General features: G+C 45.3%; 1 protein-coding gene across 12 annotated transcripts in view; it reads right to left on the bottom strand.

Moving 5' to 3' along the window:
- rapgef2b (Rap guanine nucleotide exchange factor 2b) overlaps positions 1-21938 on the bottom strand; it is a 144316-nt gene that overhangs the window by 20349 nt on the left and 102029 nt on the right. For 9 of the 12 annotated variants that reach the window (XM_031790242.1, XM_031790239.1, XM_031790243.1 and 6 more), the window contains 6 exons: positions 9248-9379; positions 4822-4999; positions 3016-3152; positions 1971-2129; positions 1474-1626; positions 1037-1201 (listed from right to left, as the gene is read on the bottom strand). In XM_031790242.1, coding sequence (XP_031646102.1) covers positions 1037-1201; positions 1474-1626; positions 1971-2129; positions 3016-3152; positions 4822-4999; positions 9248-9379 — 924 coding nt within the window. Of the gene's footprint in view, positions 1-1036; positions 1202-1473; positions 1627-1970; positions 2130-3015; positions 3153-4821; positions 5000-9247; positions 9380-14303; positions 14761-21938 lie in introns of those variants that run through there. The other 3 variants (XM_031790246.1, XM_031790247.1, XM_031790244.1) reach the window with 3 other exon arrangements.

Genomic DNA, 21938 nt, shown 5'->3' with positions numbered 1-21938 from the left:
TATTGCAAGTTAAAGCATACTGTTAGTTAGCTAGCAAACGTTAGCTTGCTGGCTCGCTAGCTAAAGTTACGTGTATGATCCGTGTAGTAATATTATTCGAATCAGAAATCCATTTGAATGGCTAGTTATAGCCTAATGTTAGCTAGTCAACATTGAACCTAGTTTGTTAGCCTTAGCTACCTGCAGATTCACACTACAGCTATGAAAATGTTTGTATTGGTAGTAGTATGAGTTGGGGTTATGCCGGTTCATTGTTTAGCTAGCTTGCTACCTAGCTAGGTACATGTCTAAACAAAAGACTCCACTTCGGCCAGGTTATTACATGACCCATCAAATTAGCAGGTGTGATTACAGCCATCGATTGCATTTCATGAACATGTGTACCTGTCTAGACAATAGTGACCCATCCACTTAGCTAGGTGTGGCTGGGGGGGGGGGGTTATATCATTTTGGATCTGGTAAGCGTCATCTAATAACGATAGAATATTTCTAAAATCATTTTATCTGGACACTTTCTGTTATTGATATTGCAAGTATGCAAGTACTATCACTGTAGCGTTTACACCTTCTGTACTTGTGTTTACCACATGGCCTCATGTGAATCCTGAAAGAGATGGGTGGGACTAAGGCTTAAGAGGGTGTGAACGATACTGAATGGGTATAGACAAAGGAGAGCTCTCCGGTAGGTGTACAAAAACATTCAAGGGCCATTTTCTCAAAAGTGGGCTTCAAGTTAAATCAACTTTCAAATGCAGAATTACTTTACCATTGTTCCTCAACTGCAGTACATTAAGCACCATTTTCTTGCTCCGAGTCTCTACTTTTATTCATTGTTAAAAAAAAAAAAAAACAGGTGCTGAAAAACAAGCGGACGGTCATATGTAAGAGTGTTGCATGCATGCGCCTGTTAATCTATGTGGTATTAACTATGCGTTGGCTATTACGGATGTTAAGTACTGTCAGGCTTCCATTACAATGCAATGACTGAAATACTTGACTGAAATGGATAGTAAAAGCTTTTGTACTGGAAGCTGACCTTGTCCCTGAGGCTTGGGTCATGGAACCACTCGAGGAGCTTCTTGCCCACGACCATGGGGCTGGAGAGGAAGGTTCTGTAGGTCAGCAGGAAGTCCTCGATGTAGGTGGGGTCCACCACCGAGTGCTCTTCTACCAAGTGCATGGTCAGACGCTCCGTTGTACCCTAAGGGAGAAGGTGTACGAGGAGAAGCGTGTTCACGTTTGTTTTGAGTCTCAAGTACCATGTCACTGTGAAGACACCAAAGGCAACTTTCCACATTTATGTGGACAATACTTTTTTTCTTCTTCTGTTCTATCCCATTCACAACGATAATAGAGATTAGATCAGAATCCTTCCGGTAACACTGAAAGTTGGATACATAGCATTTAGGACACCCAATATGAACGCGTCACGGGACCTTTTACGAGGCTTTGTTCAAGAATGAAGGACCCCACCTTGATGACGATGTGTCCCTTCCTGGTGCCGGTGCGGTCCAGCTCGCGGTGCTCCTTGACCATGACGATCTCGCCCTCCTCCTCCACCTTCTGCATGTTCTTCTCCACCTGGTTGAGGATGCAGCAGTAGTCCTGCTGCGCTATGCACACAAACTGGAGCAGAGAGAGAGAGAGAGAGAGAGAGAGAGAGAGAGAGAGAGAGAGAGGGTAGTAGTTAGCTTGGGGACACAATCCTTTTTAGACCAACATGGCTGAGATCCAATCTATTTTATGATACCATTGACATAAATACAAAATCTCTTGGTAAATTAACCCCAGTGTATTCCTTTTGAATTATTGGCAAACGGTTACAATTATAACTAGATACTTAATTCAAGCAAGTAAATAAGTAAATAAATAACAAGGTAAATAAGTAAATAACAAGGTCCAGTAAAAATCACACAGCTCAATATACCAATCGTCCATCATAAGAGCCAGTCAGAGTGCTGGGCCTTTACCTGACAGTCGTCCACCTTGGTCTTCATTACTCCCTTCATGTATTCCTTCTCCATGGTGGGGGAGACCCCAAAGCTGTTCCCCATACACAGGATCTCAGGCCTGCCCTCGGGGTACGTCACCTCCACCGAGCCATTCAGGATCACTGACCACGAGTCCAGCTGGGGGGGGGGGGGGGGGAGAGACCATAAACACAAACCGTTAACGGTCAGAAGTACTCCGTGATCATTCAGCGGATATCAATGGTTTCATATCAGGCTAGGATCAATGTTGAAGGAAATGATCACCACAATGATCCTTGATACACATTGTTTAATCACAATGAGCGATTAGTTAGCAGGTTAACCATGTCTGATTGAGGAGTGGACCAATGTATCACGCTATTTCTTTGGGGGGGGGGGGGCAGGGAGTCAAATTGAACAAAAATGATGAGCATCACATTCTTTGACAGGTAGATATCTTGAATGGTTGGTCACAAATGTTTCAATAGTATAAAACAGCTCAGTTTTAATGCCACAATAACTGGAAGCGTACCCTTTTATTACGATAGTAAAAGATATCAAATTTTATAGCAAGAGATCAATTTCTCCCTCAATTTCTTCCCTATAGCATCATCAACAATATATATAAATCCGACACTGCACTAAGGCAGTATTGTGGACATATTGCTCACACACATCAGCTCAATGGGATGTTATTTTACATTGACTGGACTACCATTGAAGTGAACTGCCCTTAAGAGTGATGGCTTTTCACTATTGTTTGGATGCAAAACCAGACCAAAATGGTTTCATTCAAGAGAAAGTAGATAAGTGATCTCTCTTCTGGTCCCCTTAGGCAATCTTATGATCCCAAGACGCTTGGAGATGGCAGTCATTCATGTTCAATAGGGGGGGAAAAAAACATCAGAAACTTTCATTGGTAATGGCAAGGGCAAAGTGCATGCGCAGGCCATAGACGTGCAAACCCAGACACATTCAAGGCACACACAATACAGACATAAGAGAGTCACTTAGGACACACATCCCCCTCCACACACACACACACCTCTTCCCCGTCGTTGAGGACGATGGTGCCGGCCCGCTCGACCACGGCAAAGACCATGACGGCACACAGCTCCCTCCTCACCGACATGGTCATGTTGGCAAACGCTGGCAGCTGATGCATGAACTCCAGTAATTGCTCTGTGGAAAGGTTGGAGGGGGGGGGTTAGGAAGGTCTTGACACACACACAGACAGAGAGAGAAAGAGAGAGAGACAGAAAGAGAGACAGAAAGAGAGACAGAGAGAGAGAGAGACAGAGAGAGAGACAGAGAGAGAGACAGAGAGAGAGACAGAGAGAGAGACAGAGAGAGAGACAGAGAGAGAGACAGAGAGACAGAGAGAGAGCGAGAGCATAGGAGGACTTGGCAGTCCTTCACTCTTCCTTCACCTTCTCTGTGGCTTTGGACAAAAAAAGGGCACAGCTAGCGTGAGAGAAAGTGAATTAAATTCAACCACAGAATAGTGATGAGTACCCAACAGCGGGAGGATTATCTTAAGTAAACTAAGGCAAACTATCAATTTCATTTTAATCAAGATTTTTTTTTTAACACAACTGCGCTACCTTCTGCGTGTAAACATTTTGTGATCATTGTTAGATAGATACATAGGTTGATAGTCGGCCAGTTCCAAAACAAAATTATCTTCCACAGTTTGTCAACCTTGATTCACATTTGGGGCTTTCAGCTCAGCTGTATAGGTCATTGCCTATACTGTTTCCTGTGCCATGCATTTTTGGGGGGCTCCTGGAAATAGCTTGCTGTGGAGTTTGGGGGGGGGATTTTGGACCAGCAAAGAGACTCCATCCCCTTCCAAGGCACCTAAAACAAGTCTGGGGTGCGGGGCTGACCTGTGTGGTTGGCATGAAACTTTAATGTGCCGGGAGAGGAGAGGCGAGGATGTACGGCGTTGACCTAAAAAAGCCTGCCGGCACAGAGAGTGGGGAGGGGCGGCGGGAAGGTTGGGGAGGGGCGGCGGGGAGGTTGGGGGTTCTCTTTTTGCATCCACACACCACATCGAAGTTTCAAATGGGAGTAAATGTGAACTAGTCTCTCTTTTTTTGATCGCCATCACTGTATTGCTGCTAACAGGCCTATGATATCACAGGCTACTGTGTGGCACAGACAGAATATCACTCTGGGCTAAAATAAATTCACCTAATGAAAGCAGTAGAGCACGAAGGCCTAGAGTCAGGCACATCATTAACAGTAGCTAGCTAATACAGACGGGCGGGGGTTGAGATACACTAAGGGCGTGGCACTGGGAGAAGGGGGGGGTAGGCTGTGGATCATTTATTTAAAAATTGCGAATGCTTGATTAAACTCTGATGAGCCTACAATGGGAACTCGGGGTATGATTTCCCCTTTGTGAACAAAGCCAAAGCTAATTGGTTCCCATTGCTTTTCCAAATGTGTTGCCAAAATAATGAGCGAGCACTTACAAGATGTTTTAGCAGTAGTACTGTAATCAAACAATGGAATAAGCATATTAACAGTTGTTTCTAGGTTTAGCGTAAGGGTTCAATCGTTGTGCGGAATAGTCGTAGGGTTCCCCTTTCTGTTCCAACATGATTGATTAAAACCAATAGGAGCCAAACTGAGGCAAGAAGCAACATAGCAAAGCAGGGAAGGGAGAGGGCGGCACTCTGCCTAGTGACTACTTAACAGTAGGGAAACACTGGCACGCTACCAGGTAAATAGATTTTGGCTCCCAGAATGTTGTGAGAAAGTTCCTTTACAGACAATCAAAAGGGGGGAGGGGGAACCTTGAGGGAATGTTCGAGGAAGATTCTGTGTGCTCACACGGACTGACCTATGTCGTCATCGGTGCGGTCCATGGGGTCCTTCTCGAGGCAGTCCCGCACGACGTCGCGGCTCATGAGGGGGTCCGACGCTCGCTCCATGTCCTCCTCGTCGTCGTCCTCCTCTGAGTCGACGGCGGTCTCGGGCAGGCCGCTGAGGTCCATGTCGCCCGGCTCGTTCTCCGTGGCCTGAGGGTCAAAGGAACGACAATGACGCAACAGTTGTCTCCGTCTTAACACCAACCATCAAGCTTAACCAGTGAGTTTTAGTAACATGAGTGGAGGAAAAGGGTCGCTGGTCTGTGCTAAGCATTTGTCTGCTCCATCCCATCTACTCCATGTAGTAATAGCTGCGAACTGGTGGGCGGAGATTATCGGATGGCAAATATAAAAATCTGGGTTTTGTTGCATTAACTTCACATAACGGCGGGCAATTTAAAAATAAATTAAAAGTATGCTTATAAGCAGAACCTGCATCAACCCAACGCATCAGAAGCGACAACCATGTCAGTGGTAACACAGTACAACCAAGAAAAAAAGACACCACCAATCGTATTTTCAACATCTAGCCCGTTCAGTAAGAGGTGCGTGTGAGAGACACTGCATCATCAAACACCCCCACTATGAATAAAACACCCAGCTAATTATCTCACAACTCTTTCTCTCGCTCTCCCACTCCAGCTTGCACTTAGAGCCTGACAACCTCTTTGAAAGAGTGAGATAAAATATGGAGGAAAGAGAGGAAAAACTAACAACGAGAGGGAGCGAAAGTGATGCAATTGACAATGTCACAGAGATATTAATAGAAACAGTGGCGCTGCGCATCCATCAAGGCTTCTCACACACTATAAATACCGCTGAGAGGCCATATTGCGTGTTTTGCGCTCTCAACACGAGCCCCGCCTAGAGAACGAAAACCACGCATGAAACACAGGGAGATGAAAACAATCCTGGCCCAGATGTGTCGAGTGAGAACCAATTCCTCTTACCTGAATGCGGTCCCTAAACTCCTGCCTTTTCAAAGCGAGAGCTAGAAACAACGTCGCCTTCGTAAATTGCCTGCAGAAGCCTAGTCCGAGATGCATCTTTACCGCCCGGGCTGTCAGTTGTGTTTACATTTTTCAGAAATTGAAAGAGTCCCCCCCCAGTCTTTCACAGAACGTAGCCCAGAATGTCATTCCTCCTTAACCACCATGTGCAAACGTCTCATTAATGATTCAGGGTGCAATCTGTGTAGCCACTCGGCGTCATGAGGTCAGCCATGTGGGCGGGGCAGGGGCCTGATGGGGCGAGAGAGTAAAGGGGGTGTGGTTCTTCCCTTAGGGAAGGGGTTGGTAGAGTGTGGATTTGTGGAAGTAGTGAAACCGTGAAAAATCTGAAGATCGAGGTACGTCGGTTTTCCACGTGACAGGGAATAACCGAGGTGCTGAGATGGAGATTCCTAGAAAATAGTTTTGAAGTCATCTGGAAATCTCGGCAGCAGTGAAAACAGAAAACAGCTATCCGTCTTCACCTTGATGTGAAAGTCAATGTCTATGGATGCTGAAACCCGGTAGATAACAGCTACATTCCACAGTAATAAAACATTGTTGTCATGCTCAAAACCTCAGAAGGACACTGTCCTAAAATAGCAGAGATATGAGTCACTGGACATCTTCATTGACCCCATTACTTGTCTACAGTAAGATCTAGGCTAGTCCTCACACAGTAGCTTTCATTGATTACATATTGTTGTATGTCAATTCAGTATTAGCCACCCACCTCGGTTTATGAATCAGGCTTATGACAGACTAAATGCTCATGAGTTGTGTGCTGATCATAATTGAGAAGTGTGTTCGTGAGGGAGATTGCGACACCTTCGGATCTGATTCGCACAACATTTCCAATGAGCTACACAATGTTCGCAACCCACTGGGATACCCTGAACCGTTAAAAACCAAATCAAAAACGTCAAATGTGACCTCGAAATACAGAGAAACTCTGAACCCCTTCTGTGTGTGAGTGTGTACATGCATGCGTGTGAATGTGATGTATGATCCATAAATGTCTGGTGAACGAAAAAAGAAGGGGGGGGGTAGTTAATATTTCAACAGGGCTATTCTTGGATCAATGCTTTCAAGTGTCCTTCTGAAGAACCAATTTCATGATTTATTCAGACAAAACAGTCGGCCATGTTTGCAAGGCAGTGACAGAGGATGCAGCTCTATTCTTCTCTCTGGGAGAAAGACGATGGCGCACTCCAGCGGACACGGCTCGTGGATGAGAGGAACGGGCAGCATCGCCAAAAAGCTTCACCCTAGTAGACATCGGTCAAGAATACTCCGAAATCTGAACAGTTGTCTTTTTGCAGACATAAAGTCTTACTAATAAGACAATATTGTCCTTTAACCATGTAAAATACCGGACTTGGTCTCATCACTATTAAGGAGATTGAAGCAACAAACAGTCACAGGTCTGCAGCTGCGGAAACAAATCTAATTGGAGTCCTGTGATGTCGTTATACACTGACTAAATGTTCCTGTGTCTTTACCCTGGATCTACCCTCCTTCACTCTATCCTCCAGCCCTGATGTGGACAGCCATCAACCCAAAACACATGCTTGTCCAGGGAGGAACTACCATCATGTCATCCATCTTCTCTACGCGTTGAAGACGGTAAATCTAACCTCCTCAGACGAAGTGAGAGGTGGGTCGGGGTCATCTCCATCCGTGAGAGAGTAGGGCGGAGTAGAAATGGGGAGGGACAGAGAGAGAGAGAGAGAGAAATAGAGGGATGAGAAGCTATGGACAGATAGGTCATAAATGAGAGAGGCGGACTGGCGAAGGAAAGGTGTTATGGAGGGAAAGAAGAAAGGGAGCGGACAGTAGACAATGGGGCTTTCATGGAGACGCTACAGCAGACCTGTTAATGAGGACCGAGCAGATGGCCCTAAGACTGGATGAGGGCCTGGGCACAACCGGCCCCACGAATGCTCCACACGCACGCACACACTTGCAGTATGTACTGTACACAGATAGTGCACTTGCACACACAGAAATGGCAACAGACTGACACAGACTAATACACACCCGCACAGTGCACTCACACAGATACACACACACACACAGCAGAAGACGACGTAGGGAGCCAATGGGGTGCCTGTGTGTGGTAAGAGGATTAGGTGCGATTGGCTTTGGGGGCCCGACTACAGTCACGAGATGGTGGAGTGGGAGGGGCCTGTTCTGTTCTATGGGCGTTTAGATGGTGTTGGGGGGGCGTTGTTGGGAGGTTATGGGGACATTTGAGGGAGGCCTGCTTGGTTGGTTGCTACTTCCAGAGTGGAGGGGTTGGAAGGGGGACTGCTCGATTGACATTTAGAGGACTTGTAGATGTTTTTTTATTTATTTTTTAGTTCACCTTTATTTAACCAGGTGGGCCAGTTGAGAACAAGTTCTCATTTACAACTGCGACCTGGCCAAGATAAAGCAAAGCAGTGCGACAAAAACACAATAGAAAATCGATGTACAGTGTGTGCAAATGTAGTAAGATTAGGGAGGTAAAGGCAATAAATAGGCCATAGTGGCGAAATAATTACATTTTAGCATTAACACTGGAGTGATAGATATGCAAATGATGATGTGCAAGTAGAGATACTGGGGTGCAAAAGAGCAAAAATAAATAACAATATCTACAGGTGGGCTATTTACAGATGGGCTGTGTACAGGTGCAGTGATCGGTAAGCTGCTCTGAAAGCTAATTCTGAAAGTTAGTGAGGGAGATAAGTCTCCAGCTTCAGTGATTTGAAATTTGTTCCAGTCTTGGCAGCAGAGAACTGGAAGGAAAGGCAGCCAAAGTAGGAGTTGGCTTTGGAGATGACCAGTGACATATACCTGCTGGAGAGTGTGCTACGGGTGTGTGCTGCTATGGTGACCAGTGAGCTGAGATAAGGTGGGGCTTTACCTAGCAAAGAGTTATAGACGACCTGGAGCCAGTGGGTTTGGCGACGAATATGAAGCGAGGGCCAGCCAACGAGAGCATATAGGTCGCAGTGGTGGGCCTTGGTGACAAAACGGATGGCACTGTGATAGACTACATCCAATTTGCTGAGTAGAGTGTCGGAGGCTATTTTGTAAATGACATCACCGAAGTCAAGGATCGATAGGATAGTCAGTTATATGAGGGCATGTTTAGCAGCATAAGTGAAGGAGGCTTTGTTGCGAAATAGGAAGCTGATTGTAGATTTAATTTTGGATTGTAGATGCTTAATGTGAGTCTGGAAGGAGAGTTTACAGTCTAACCAGACACCTAGGTATTTGTAGTTGTCCACATATTCTAAGTCAGAACCGTCCAGAGTAGTGATGCTAGTCGGCGGGTGGGTGCGGGCAGCGATCGGTGGAAGAGCATGCATTTAGTTTGACTTGTATTTTAGAGCAGCTGGGGGGGACGGACTGTGCTTACCTGGTATATGTCTGACAGGCTGCTGCTTCCAGAGTCGCTGGTGATACTACATCCTGAGTGGCTGGAAGTAACGTGGGTCACCTGTGGGTGCAAGCCGTCGGCCAGGTGGAGTCGACTGAAGTCCGCGGGGAGCTGCACACACACACCCACACAATCACACACAAACAGACAGATGGTCAGTTTCACCAGACGCAACCCACTCACACCACTGACGCACGGCTGTCAGGCATTTAAAAGGCACTTGGCTACATGGTGGGTGCAACACTTATTTAGCCCTTACCAAAACATTGCAATCGAAAAAGTGTACAGTCTGCATTAGAATTTAGTGCGGCAGGGCACGAGTGTAGTTGGTAGGGGAATGCGTGGGTTGCAGAGTTCCCAAAGCGAAAATGTAGAAACCATTTTTGGAGCCGAATGCCCTTTGAATTGACAGCGAGCGAGTTCCCAGAGTGAATTTTTTTATTCTTGGTGTAACTGATTAATCTTCTTTAGTTCATGATGTCCCTCTACATTCGTTTAAATTTAACCCATCTCCTTCTCCTGTGACTACACAGCAGTCTTAATAGAGCATATTAATATTAATGAAGCCTGTGAGTTAACGCTGAACTTCTTCCAAATGACTCATAATCAAACGAGCCGCCATTAATAACATTTCCCACTTTCATGGTATCCGTGGGGAACATTTATGGAGTTTAACGTGTATTTATATAACATAATAGACCATTGATTTTAAAATGCGTCTCGAAATGTTATGCCCCCCCCTGTGATAGTGTAATTTACTCAACACTATTAAGCGCAAGATCTGTTGTCAATTCAATTTGAAAGTGTAGCGTTTGGTATGGGCAAACTTTGCCGTTCGGTTTCGTGTCCATATTTGCTGAGCTCATCTTACGCGTATACAAAGTAGCCATAGGCCAAGCAGCGAGGGTAGTTGGGTACTGCGTCTTGCTTGCTGGTGTGACCGACTGGGATTCAAACCTGGTTCTCCAACACGTCACAAGATTGTGCTAGCCCGTTGAGCTAAAGCCTTGACAAGACTTCTGTACCAATGGCAACAAGCATGTACAATATAACTACCTGGCTCCCAGAAAGATTTTGTGGTGTTAGTTACACACAGACTCACAATGAGGCAGTGAATTTAACATTGAGGCTTCAAGTAGCCCATCATTCTGTGTTTAATATGGAAGAGTACCTACTAGATCCAGTTAAAATGAATATGACCCAATTTCCAAAGCTATATGGAGATGGCAGAGACGCACCACCACAATTCCCAGGGCAGAATTAGCATTCAAGCTAATGGAAGAAAATGGTGCGAAATCTCAAAAGGGCTAGATAGAATAACAACAACAACAACTGCTATTAGCATTCTGGAGCATGAATCCACACAAATATCTATCCGGACGGAACCAAGTCTATGTTAGGAGTAGAAAAATCATTAAACGTTTCAAAAGGAGATATGGGCTACAGAATTCCAAGAGATATAGTTAAATATGAATATTTGAGAGTTTTAATGTTTTATCTATTTATTACCATTCTCAAAGCTTTAAGGAAGGCACTTGCTCCTTAAATCCAACCCCTGGCAGCGACAGGGCATGAATATTTAAATCTTCACACCTAAAAGCACAGCGCATGTGATTAAAATGCTTCAAACTCAGGGCGTCACTGCCGGAAAGAAAATGTGAAAAGCAGAACATTGGCAGCGCTTCAGCTAAGAAATGTGAATACAAACTAGAACAGGAAAATAGTACTGATCCAGATATTAGACCTATACACCTAACCATGCTATTCAGCACCACCAAATACACGCGCGCAGGTACAAATCTGTGTCGGGATAGAGAGTGAGGCTGACGAGGAGCGTTATTAACATTGGTTTGAATGACTTAAATCAACAGCTTTTAAAAGGGTGGGAAAAGTGATGACTGTTCTGCTCCTGGAATTAACACTTCCAAATGCTCCATATTCTATGGTGAATGTCTTTGGTTAAGAAGTCACTCCTCAATATTCTTCACTTCCATTAGGCTATATACATTCTTTTGGACAGGATCCACCACAGAACTGTAGTAGATACTAAACCATGTCACGGAATTGAAAAAGAGTTGGTGAAGAACAGCAATGACTTGTAAAGTCACACTTTGAAACATTAATTAACTTGGGGCAACTAATCATGCTGTGAAGTGTGTGTGTGTGTGTGTGTGTGTGTGTGTGAGTGAGTGAGTGAGTGAGTGAGTGAGTGTGTGTACCACAGAGCACACACATTCACACCCCAATACAACTGTGAATGTGATGTCATTACAGCGTATCAAAGACGGCAATCACATTTCATTAACCGGCTCGGTGCACAGAACCAAATGTTTCATCAGGGGGGCTAGAGCCAGGACCAGGCCACAAGCCCCCCAGGCTGGTAGAGCCCCCTCTCCCCCATCTCCTCATCTGAACCCCCTCCAGCAAAGTGGGCAGAGATTATTAGTGGACCCTGAATTGTGTTACAATTATAAAAAGATTGTATACATTTGCAGTCTGCATTGAACAAACTGAATGACATTCCTTGGCACTATATATTAAGTGGAAATGTTACCGTCTTATATGACTGGACACCAAGTTGTGTTCCAAATGGTACACATGGACTACAATTGCAGAATGTATTGAAGTCTACATTGAACAGCATTGGCATTCAATGGCACTATATAGAACAAGATGCAATGTATTTTTGTATTGTATTCTTTCCTTTCAAGAAAACATTGGTCGCAAAAAATCAATGCTGCCTATAGGCTAGTCTGAGATGGCCTGCATTTTGAATGTTTGGTGGAGCAGATTGCTGATTCCATCATGATGTAGAAGTGCATGGCATGGTGGACAAACAGAAAACAACCCTGAACATGAAGCAATGGGAGGTTTATCAAAAACCAAATGGGCGACCAGAGGTTGGGAGTTGTACACACATGGTCGATATCCACATGTCAATAGCAATATCCAGGCTGTTTCCCCCCACCATAAAGCAACTGGCTAGACCCCGACCCTAAAGCAACTGGCTAGACCCCCCCCCCCCTCCCCAGTTCTCTGGCATGGCCAGTTCTGAGAAAATGGCTGCTAACAACATCAACACGGCTCGCTAAACTATTGTAAATCAGCGCTGCTGCTAGGATGCTAATCGCTATACATTTGTGCATGTGTCATTACCGAGACCATTTCTCAAACTCTCTACGAATGTGCACAAATCATTATGATGCAACATCTCGAGGTCATAAATAAATACATCCAAAGCGCACAATTTGCCTAATCCGAGCCGTAGCCACAAATATTGACAAATCAACTGGTCATGATGGGATTAGAACAGTAGCATCCTCTAACGCTCGAGCCCACAACACCACATTCCCAACTGTGCCATCCATGGTGAGCAGATGTGGCGCTCCTATAATTACACTGTAGACCTAATGACCTAGATTGCCGCACTGGCAGCAGCCCCGTGGATGTGGATGGAAGGGCTGGCCAGGGCTCAACCTCCTTTATGGGGATTCGGTATACAGTGGAGGGTGAAACTAGGTCTGTGACTGACTTGGATGACCTAGATTGGAGGCGATTCCTTCTATATATATATAATATATATACCTGGAGAATTAATAGAGAGACTTAACTTAGGTAGATGGGGGGAAATTGAGGTTTGGAGAGAAGGTGCGGAAAAATGCCAATGTTGGCAGACCAGATATGGCAGGCGCCATTCCCAGAGTCGTCCCCCCCCCCCCCCCCAGACGGTGGGGGCTTCTCGTGTTCCTGAGCAGGGTGGATCAAGAGATTAAAGCCGGTTTGGGGCTGGGTGTCCGATTAAACAGGCCTGATATTCGCCCTTCCTGTGATACCACTCTAACCAAACCCAGCCAGAGCACATACTCACACACACACAACATGGCAAAGAGATGGGAGAGAGCAAGTGACAGAAAACACACTTACCAACCAACACATAAGACATCCATTATAATATAACTTTGCTGCTGACAATCACCTAATGCTCATATTGTAATATAATATAAAACAAATGGTGCATTGTCCAATGCCTTTAAATGGACAGTAATTATATATCATAAGAAGGGAGCGAAAGAGATGCACACAAGGGTCAACAAATAGATGCACTAACTCATAACAGCCATGCTACTATGACAACCACCCACCCTCACTAAATAGGCTTACAATTTCCCCATATTAGTCACAGGCATGATGCCACTACTCCAGAAATATGATACTCTTCTTTGATTGCCGTCTCCCACCGTATTCGCTTATAAATATTTGCATACATCTCGCTTGCTGAGGAGAATGAGCGAGAGAGAAAGAAAGAGAGTAGGCTAAATCTGTGTGCTACATAGACGTAAATTTACCCTCCACAATCCGTCTACCGCTGTGATTTACAGCTATAGGCACGAAGCTTCGGAGGGTTGAGTGATGCCAGCGGTCGCTGACAGCCTGTCAATTCATTTACAGCTTATATGCAGACCACTCAGTAGCCTACAAATGTCTGCATGATCGCTGTCTCTAGTCTGGCTGTCACTATTAGCACCATGGACAGCAGCCCACACAAGGCTGCCTCCATCAAACCGCACGTCTCAACACAACCCTTGCAAAAAAATATGATCTACGACAACTGTACTGCATTTGCACAAGACTTCGGCTAACCTTTATTTAATAAGGGCGCGTTGCGCAGAAAGACGCAATCAACGTATTGTGCCGTAAGTGTCACATAAAACTTAATGAGGAACCCAGATACTCTCGAGTCATCCGTCATAAACCATTCCAACCGCTTTGCAACCGGAGTGTGACAGCGAGCACATGGCCGTGGTGACCATCCTACAACACTACGGGCTGACGGATAAATAAGGTTGAGATTCAAGGCGTACGCGCTCCTGTGTGGCGCTCGGCTATAGCCTAGCGGGCTGGGCCCGGCGTATTCATTAATCTAAGCGCGGCTTGAAAGAAACCCGATGACCATCCATTTCTGGCTATAGAATAGCGAATCATATCCAGACATCGGGTCATAGAGCAAAACATACACGCACACGTCGTCACTTACCGGGGTTTTATCTTGCTGGCTCGGGACTCCATGGCTGGCTGCTGCTGCTAATGGTTTCATAATGACACAATATACGCCGGGCTAAAATGTAACATTCTGGGTCTAGCTCTCTATGCTACAGCGCGCCTCTTCCCCATCGTCCTCCTCCAATTCCTCCCTCTCTCGGCTATCTACCGGGGCTGTCTCTCTCCCTCTCTCTCTCTCTCTCTCTCTGGGAAGTGAGGGGGTGATGCTGAAGGAAGCCGGCGTCGGTTTCAGACGCACCAGCAGCCCCGCATCCGGGTTTAACTCCAGCGAGAGAACAGCCCAGCCTGCAATGCCGAGCGCACGCTACTGTCTTGCAGCGCAGGGATGGAGAAAAAGGCTAGAGGGGAGAGAAAAACAATCGAGCGTCGTGCGTTCTTTCTTTTTACGCTGATGACAATTAGATAGATTCCTCCTCCAGTGAGCTCCGGTGTGTGGATAATAAAGCAGAAAAATGGGGGGGGGGGGCTAAAATGGCTGACACCACTTTCACTCACGTTCGCTCCCTCATCCTACCTCTCCCTCCCTGCTCTGCTCTCTTTCGCTGCCGATGGTAGGCTGACTGTCACAAACACAAGCACGCCTACGCGCACGCAAAGACTCGCTCACTCGGCTTTTACGCGCCATTAGATTAGTCTGAGACCTAGGAGCCACAGCCTCCTGGCTTTGTTAACACTACTCTCAGTTCATTTGTGGACCAAAGCAGGGGGACGTGCGTGTGTCAGTGTGTGTATTGGGGAGAGATGGGGGGGGGGGGGGGGGGGTGAATAGGGACCGCCCTCACTGATGCTGAGAGTCCAGCCGGTGGTGCCTGCTGTTCTACTCACCCAGTCTACAAGGCTTAAAAAGAGATAGATGGACAGAGGAGAGAAAATGAGAGGGATGAGGATGAATAGGCTAGCTAGAGACAGATAAACAGATACACAGAGAGATAGAGGACGCAAAGGAGAGCAAAAAGCTGAGAGAAATCAAAAGGATACTCGTGAGAGGTGGTGAGCCCAGCGAGAGTAATGCCATTATCACACTCACTTCAGCAGAGGACCGCGGCTGCAGCCAGTTGGCATGGTAACAGAACCAGGAAAGCAATTTCCTGGGCGGTGGAGAGAGAAAGAGGGGGGGGGGGGGAGAGAGGGGGAGCATCCTCTTCAGTGAGAGAGGAGAAAAGAGGAAAGGTGGGCCTGATAAAGACTTGCTCAAAGACAGTGGGTAATAAAATGAAAGAGGACCATGGCTATGGAGATGAACATAGTTCTCCTTGAATCAGTATGACAATGATGTCACCACTGTCAAACGGCTGGAGTATAGTAACCAAGGCGACTGAGCATGACTCGCCCCCACGGGCCTTTGGTGGTTGCTGTGGCGACAGAAGCATAGAGACGCATAGAGACACAGAAAGATGGAGGAAGTAGAAAGAGAGAGACAGAGAGAGCGAAGAGGGGGGGGCACACGTGTGTGTCAGAGACAGAAGCCATCTCGTCACCGACTCCACCGCCCTACTTTGGTGAAAAGGCCCCCATCGAGCATGGGCTGTGGTATCACATCATAGACGGGGCTGAAGGCTCTATCAAATCATGACACGCAAGCACACACACACACACTGTAACCACCCTTCACAATATACCACTAGGTACACACATACATACATATACACACACATCTATACATATACACACGCATACATATACACACACATCTATACATATACACACGCATACATATTCATATACATACACACACATACATATACATATACATACATACATACATACATACATACATACATACATACACACACACACACACACACAGGGGATGCCCATTCCCCTAGGGCAGGGATCAACAACTAGATGCAGCCGTGGGCCGATTTTTGTCTTGAGTGGATGATCAGGGGGCCAGAACATAATTACAAATAATTTGTAGACTGCAAATGGACTGCAAGAAGCCCAAATGGATATAATATTTGATTAAAACATCATTTTAAAACACGCTTACATTTGCACACAATCACATACTGTATATCTCTCTATTATGAGTGGGAATACTTGGTGGGCCAAACATTCGCCAGCTGCCTTAGGGGATTCTTGTTATTGGCAACACAAAGGGCCCCTTGTCAGATATGAGGCCAGCGGGCCAGGCTTGGTGACGGACACTGAGATATGAGAAGAACAGCGCTTTAAAATGACGAAGGCACAGTGAACAATGGCTTAAAGGGCAATGCAAGATTGCGTCCCAAATGGCACCCTATTCCCTACAGTCACTCTGGGTCCTGGTCAAAAGTAGTGCACTATATAGGGAATAGGGTGCCATTTAGGACACACACCAAAACAATGAACAATAGGCAGCCGAGTGACTCGGAGCTGATATTATTATCTTGAAATGGCACAATAATATACTGCCAATTCAAATGAGAATCAAAGCCCCAACGGGCAAATAGGAAAACCCAGCAGTGTTCATACAATGACCGTCAAAGAGAAATAGCTTTGTTACACTAACAAAATACACTACACGACCAAAAGTATGCTCATCGAACATCTAATTTCAAAATCATGGGCATTAATATGAAGTTGGTCCCCACTTTGCTCATATACAGCCTCCACTCTTCTGGGAAGGCTATCCACTAGATGTTGGAATATTGCTGCGGATACTTGCTTCCATTCAGCCACAAGAGCATTGGTGAGGTAGGGCACTGATGTTGGGCGATTAGGTCTGGCTCACAGTCGGCGGTAGAATTAATCCCATAGGTGTCCGATGGGGTTGAGGTCAGGGTTCTGTGCAGGCCAGTCAAGTTCTTCCACACAGATCGACAAACCATTCCTGTATGTACCTCACTTTGTGCACTGGAGCATTGTCATGCTAAAACAGGAAAGGGCCTTCCCCAAACTGTTGCCACAAAGTTGGAAACACAGAATGTCATTGTATGCTGTAGTGTTAAGATTTCCCTTCAATGGCACCAAATGGCCTAGCCCGAACCATGAAAAACAGCCCCAAACCATTATGCCTCCTGCACCAAACTTTACAATTGGCACTATGTATTGGGGCAGGTAGCATTCTCCTGGCATCTGCCAATCCCAGATTAGTCCGTCAGACTGCCAGATCACTCCAGAGAACGCTTTTTCACTGCCCCAGAGTCCAATCGGGGTGAGATTTACACCACTCCAGCCAAAGTTTGGCATTGTGCATGGTGATCTTAGGCTTGAGAGAGGCTGCTTGGCCATGGAAACCCATTTCATGAAGCTCCCGACAAACAGTTCTTGTGCTGACGTTGCAACCGAGAACAGACAATTGTTACGCGCTTCAGCACTCGGCGGTCCCATTCTGTGAGTTTGTCTGGCCTACCACTTTGCGGCCATTCTACGGTCAATGGAAATTGCATGGCTGTGTGCTCAATTTTATACACCTGTCAGCAACGGGTGTGGCTGAAATAGCCAAATCAACTAATATGAAGGGGTGTCCACATACTTTTGTATATATAGTGTATGTGTTGCCAGTGCTGCCAGTCTTCAGATATGCAACTTTTCTGTTTACACCATCCTTACATTAGCCTTGGATGTGGTGTGGCAAAGTGACCTATAGTGATTCTTGTTATTGCAGTGTTGGATAGGAAAACAACAACTACTGAACATGCGTATGTACAGGCCATCTATATATGGCTCTCTGATGCAGATCAAATGTGGGTCAATGGAATAGTAAACACCATATTTACACATTGAGTCGTGCTTGAGGGGGCTATTTGCTCACGTATACACCGTATAACTACTGCGTTAATAGAGACAATGCCTCAAAACCAGGGGTTACAGCATTTATTATCGGCCGGCTGGCCTCAAGCCGACGGAACATGAGAATACCCACTGTGACATCATTCCCATCACCCTTTCTAGGCCCCGGGCGATGATGTAATGCATCACCAAAACAAGCTCAGGTGTTTGCTTCTGGTGCTGATGACGGTGTCATTAGCATTGCTCGCAACAATAGTCAAGGGACCGGGACATCATTATGTCATTACATCACCACGGCAATGGGTGGGGCAGTGGGGGGGGGGGGGGGGGGGGGTTGTTGGGGTCGCGTCTGGGGACCACAACCAGACACTCTTGGTCGCACTCTAATGCTTTCCAGTGACAACGAGACTATGGCTCCGTTCCAAATAGCATCCCATTCCCTATATAGTGCACTACTTTCGACCAGGGCCCATAAGGTGCTATTTAGGGAATAAGGGGCCATTTCAGATATAGACTATGGGGTTGGCATTCTGCTGAACAACTTCAATCTAAATGCAAAGGAAAGGCAAGGGCACATTGATTTTACTTGATTGGAACACTGATGTAACAATGCTAGCGGTGCGTAACATTAATGGATTCAGATTCATTCGAGGGGTCAAGAAAGCCTAGACACCAGCCATTTGTAATGTTCTCTGCTAACCACTGTGGCTATAAGTTTGTTCCAAACATTATGGGTTCAGGATGCATAGCATTAGGGTCGTACAAAGTTCATTACCACGGTAGGGAAGACAAAAGCAAACTCACACGTATGTGCATGGACATACACAGGTGCACGCTGTAGGCAGACAACAAGCACATAAAAGCAAGAGTGATGTCTTTAGATTTTTAAAAAATAAGCATTTTACAGTTAGTTTTATTACTAGCACGACTGCATGCGATGAACCAAAGGAAAACAAGAAAATTAGGACAACAGAAAGCGGCAATTTAAAAAACCAAGTCTTTTCCACAAAGCCACTGTATCAAGGTGAAAAATATTGTGAATCTATCAAGCTCCTATAAAACAACAAATCTGACATGGCCTTTCCCACTCACACACAGTAGCTGGACATCAGCACAAAGACTAAGAGCTTAAACTCTCCTCTCTCCCCCTCTGCATCTTCCTACAAGTCAATAAGTACCAGTCAAAGCAAATACCGGCGCTAATACCTCACTGAAATTACAATTTCAAAAAAGGTTAATCAATGCAAATACTCGTATCACCGGGTAACATTTGCCATTTCTTAAATAGGCCAATAGCATATAAGAAGAGATCTATTACGCCTGGCTATAAATCTAGAAGTCTCGGTGTCTTTTAAGTTGTGCAACACGGTTGATTATTTCAACAACAAATATAAAACTCATTAACAAACCAGTAAGCGATTAGCACCAGTCAAGCTAACCAAAGCAGCTAAAAACTGACGCTACCAGCCTGCCATTACTGATCATGACGGTGCAATTCCCAAAGTACATTATCTTCATGCTAGTATATGTGAAAGAGTCTAAAGCCTTGTTAAATTGCTGACTGCGCATATCAATAAGGGGCCAGGACCCTTACTTGTAAAAAAAAATAAGTTGCTAATACACTGCTGCCATCTCCTCCTCTAGGGTGGACTTCCTGATGCTGCTGTTCCCACGCCACCTCTGCCAGTTCGAGAGGCAGCAAGGTATTGTGTTGCTGTTGGCATGAGTTGGCGTGGGCACATTTCCTGTCCGGGTATGAAGTGGACAGGATTTGCAAGCCAAACCAGGTTACCACCGCCACAAAGTCATAATTATGGCTAAACCCTGCCTATTTGAACAATTTGTCTTTTTAAAATATGATTTTGAACCTAATCTTCAACCACATTGATAATTTAAGATGAGGCATAAGGTTAAGTCCAAAAAGCACATTTTTTGTTTTCATGAACTTTTATGACACAGCCAATTTTGACTTTGTGGCTGTGGTAACTAGTGACGACCGATATGATAGGAGGAGAGGGATGGGGAGGGCGAGGAAGAGGAAAGGCCTGAAATAATAGGCACAGACATCTCCCAGGATGTAGGGCAAGTCAGCGGGATCAAAAACAGCCAGGGTCTGGTTTCCCAAAAGCATCTTAAGGCCATTAAGGCCATAGGTGCAGGAAGTAGGGGTGCATCCCCTGAAATTGAACAAATGTCCCCCCAAAAATATTATAAATAAATAAATCTTCCAAAAACTACATTACTCCTGTCTGAACAGACATCAGTCAAAATACTACACCAGAGAACATAATTTACCCACAGAGGATCAATAGATAGAAATAAAATAGTGCTTGTGATAAAACCTGATCCACAGCTTAGTCGAGAGGGCCGCAATTTGGGCAGCATGCTCGCCAAATATAGAACCACTTGTTGCGTTATGGCCATAGACATATAATCCATAGAAGGGTTTTGGAACCTCTAACCCGGGCAATTTGACTGTTAAACTCATGGGTACATCAGCAATGGCTGCCAGTCCTGACTTGAATGGGAACCAAATCAAATCGTTATTAGTGACTATGCACTGAATACAACCGGTCCTTACAGTGAAATGCTTTACTTATGAGCCTCTGACCAACAATGCAGCTTAAAAAAAAAGATGAGGAAGAATAAGAAAAAAGTAACAAGTAATTAAAGAGCAGCAGTAAAGGGGGGAGGCACCAGTAAGTTGAGGTAAATTGTACAGATGAAGTCGAAAGTTTACATACACTTAGGTTGGAGTCATTAAAACTCGTTTTTAAAACACAAGTCGGTTAGGACATGTACTTTGTGCATGACAAAAGTCATTTTTCCAACAATCGTTTACAGACAGAGTATTTATAATTCACTGTATCACAATTCCAGTGGGTCAGAAGTTTACATACACTAAGTTGACTGTGCCTTTAACAGCTTGGAAAATTCCAGAAAATTATGGCATGGCTTTAGAAGCTTCTGATAGGCTAATTGACATAATTTGAGACATTTGGAGGTGTACCTGTGGATGTATTTCAATGCCTACCTTCAACCTCAGTGCCTCTTTCCTTGACATCATGGGAAAATCAAAAGAAATCAGCCAAGACCTCAGAAAAAAGGTTGTAGACCTCCACAAGTCTGGTTCATCCTTGGGAGAAATTTCCAAACGCCTGAAGGTACCACGGTCATCTGTACAAACAATAGTACGCAAGTATAAACACCATGGGACCACGCAGCCTTCATACCGCTCAGGAAGGAGAAGCATTCTGTCTCCTAGAGATTAACATATTTTGGTGCGAAAAGTGCAAATCAATCCCAGAATAACAGCAAAGGACCTTGTGAAGATGCTGGAGGAAACAGGTACAAAAGTATCCATATCCACAGTAAAACAAGTCATATATCGACATAACTTGAAAGGCTGCTCAGCAAGGAAGAAGCCACTGCTTCAAAACCTCCATAAGAAAGCCAGACTACGGTTTGCAACAGCACATGGGGATAAAGATCATAATTTTGGGAGAAATGTCCTCTGGTCTGATGAAACAAATATAGAACTGTTTGGCCATAATGACCATCGTTATGTTTGGAGGAAAAAGGGGGAGGCTTGCAAGCCAAAGAATACCATCCCAACCGTGAAGCACGGGGGTGGGAGCATCATGTTATGGGGCTTTGCTGCAGGGGGACTGCTGCACTTCACAATCATGAGGCAGGAAATGTGCATATATTGAAGCAACATCTCAAGACATCAGTCAGGAAGTTAAAGCTTGGTCACAAATGGGACTTCCAAATGGAAAATGACCCCAAGTATACTTCCAAAGTTGTGGCAAAATGGCTCAAGGACAACAAAGTCAAGGTATTGGAGTGGCCATCACAAAGCCCTGACCTCAATCCTATAGAAAATTAGCGGTCA

The sequence above is a fragment of the Oncorhynchus kisutch genome, linkage group LG15 (genome assembly GCF_002021735.2).
Source record: "Oncorhynchus kisutch isolate 150728-3 linkage group LG15, Okis_V2, whole genome shotgun sequence".
NCBI lineage: Eukaryota > Metazoa > Chordata > Actinopteri > Salmoniformes > Salmonidae > Oncorhynchus > Oncorhynchus kisutch.
Note: the sequence above shows the minus strand (reverse complement) of the source record. Positions and strands in the feature narration are given on the sequence as shown.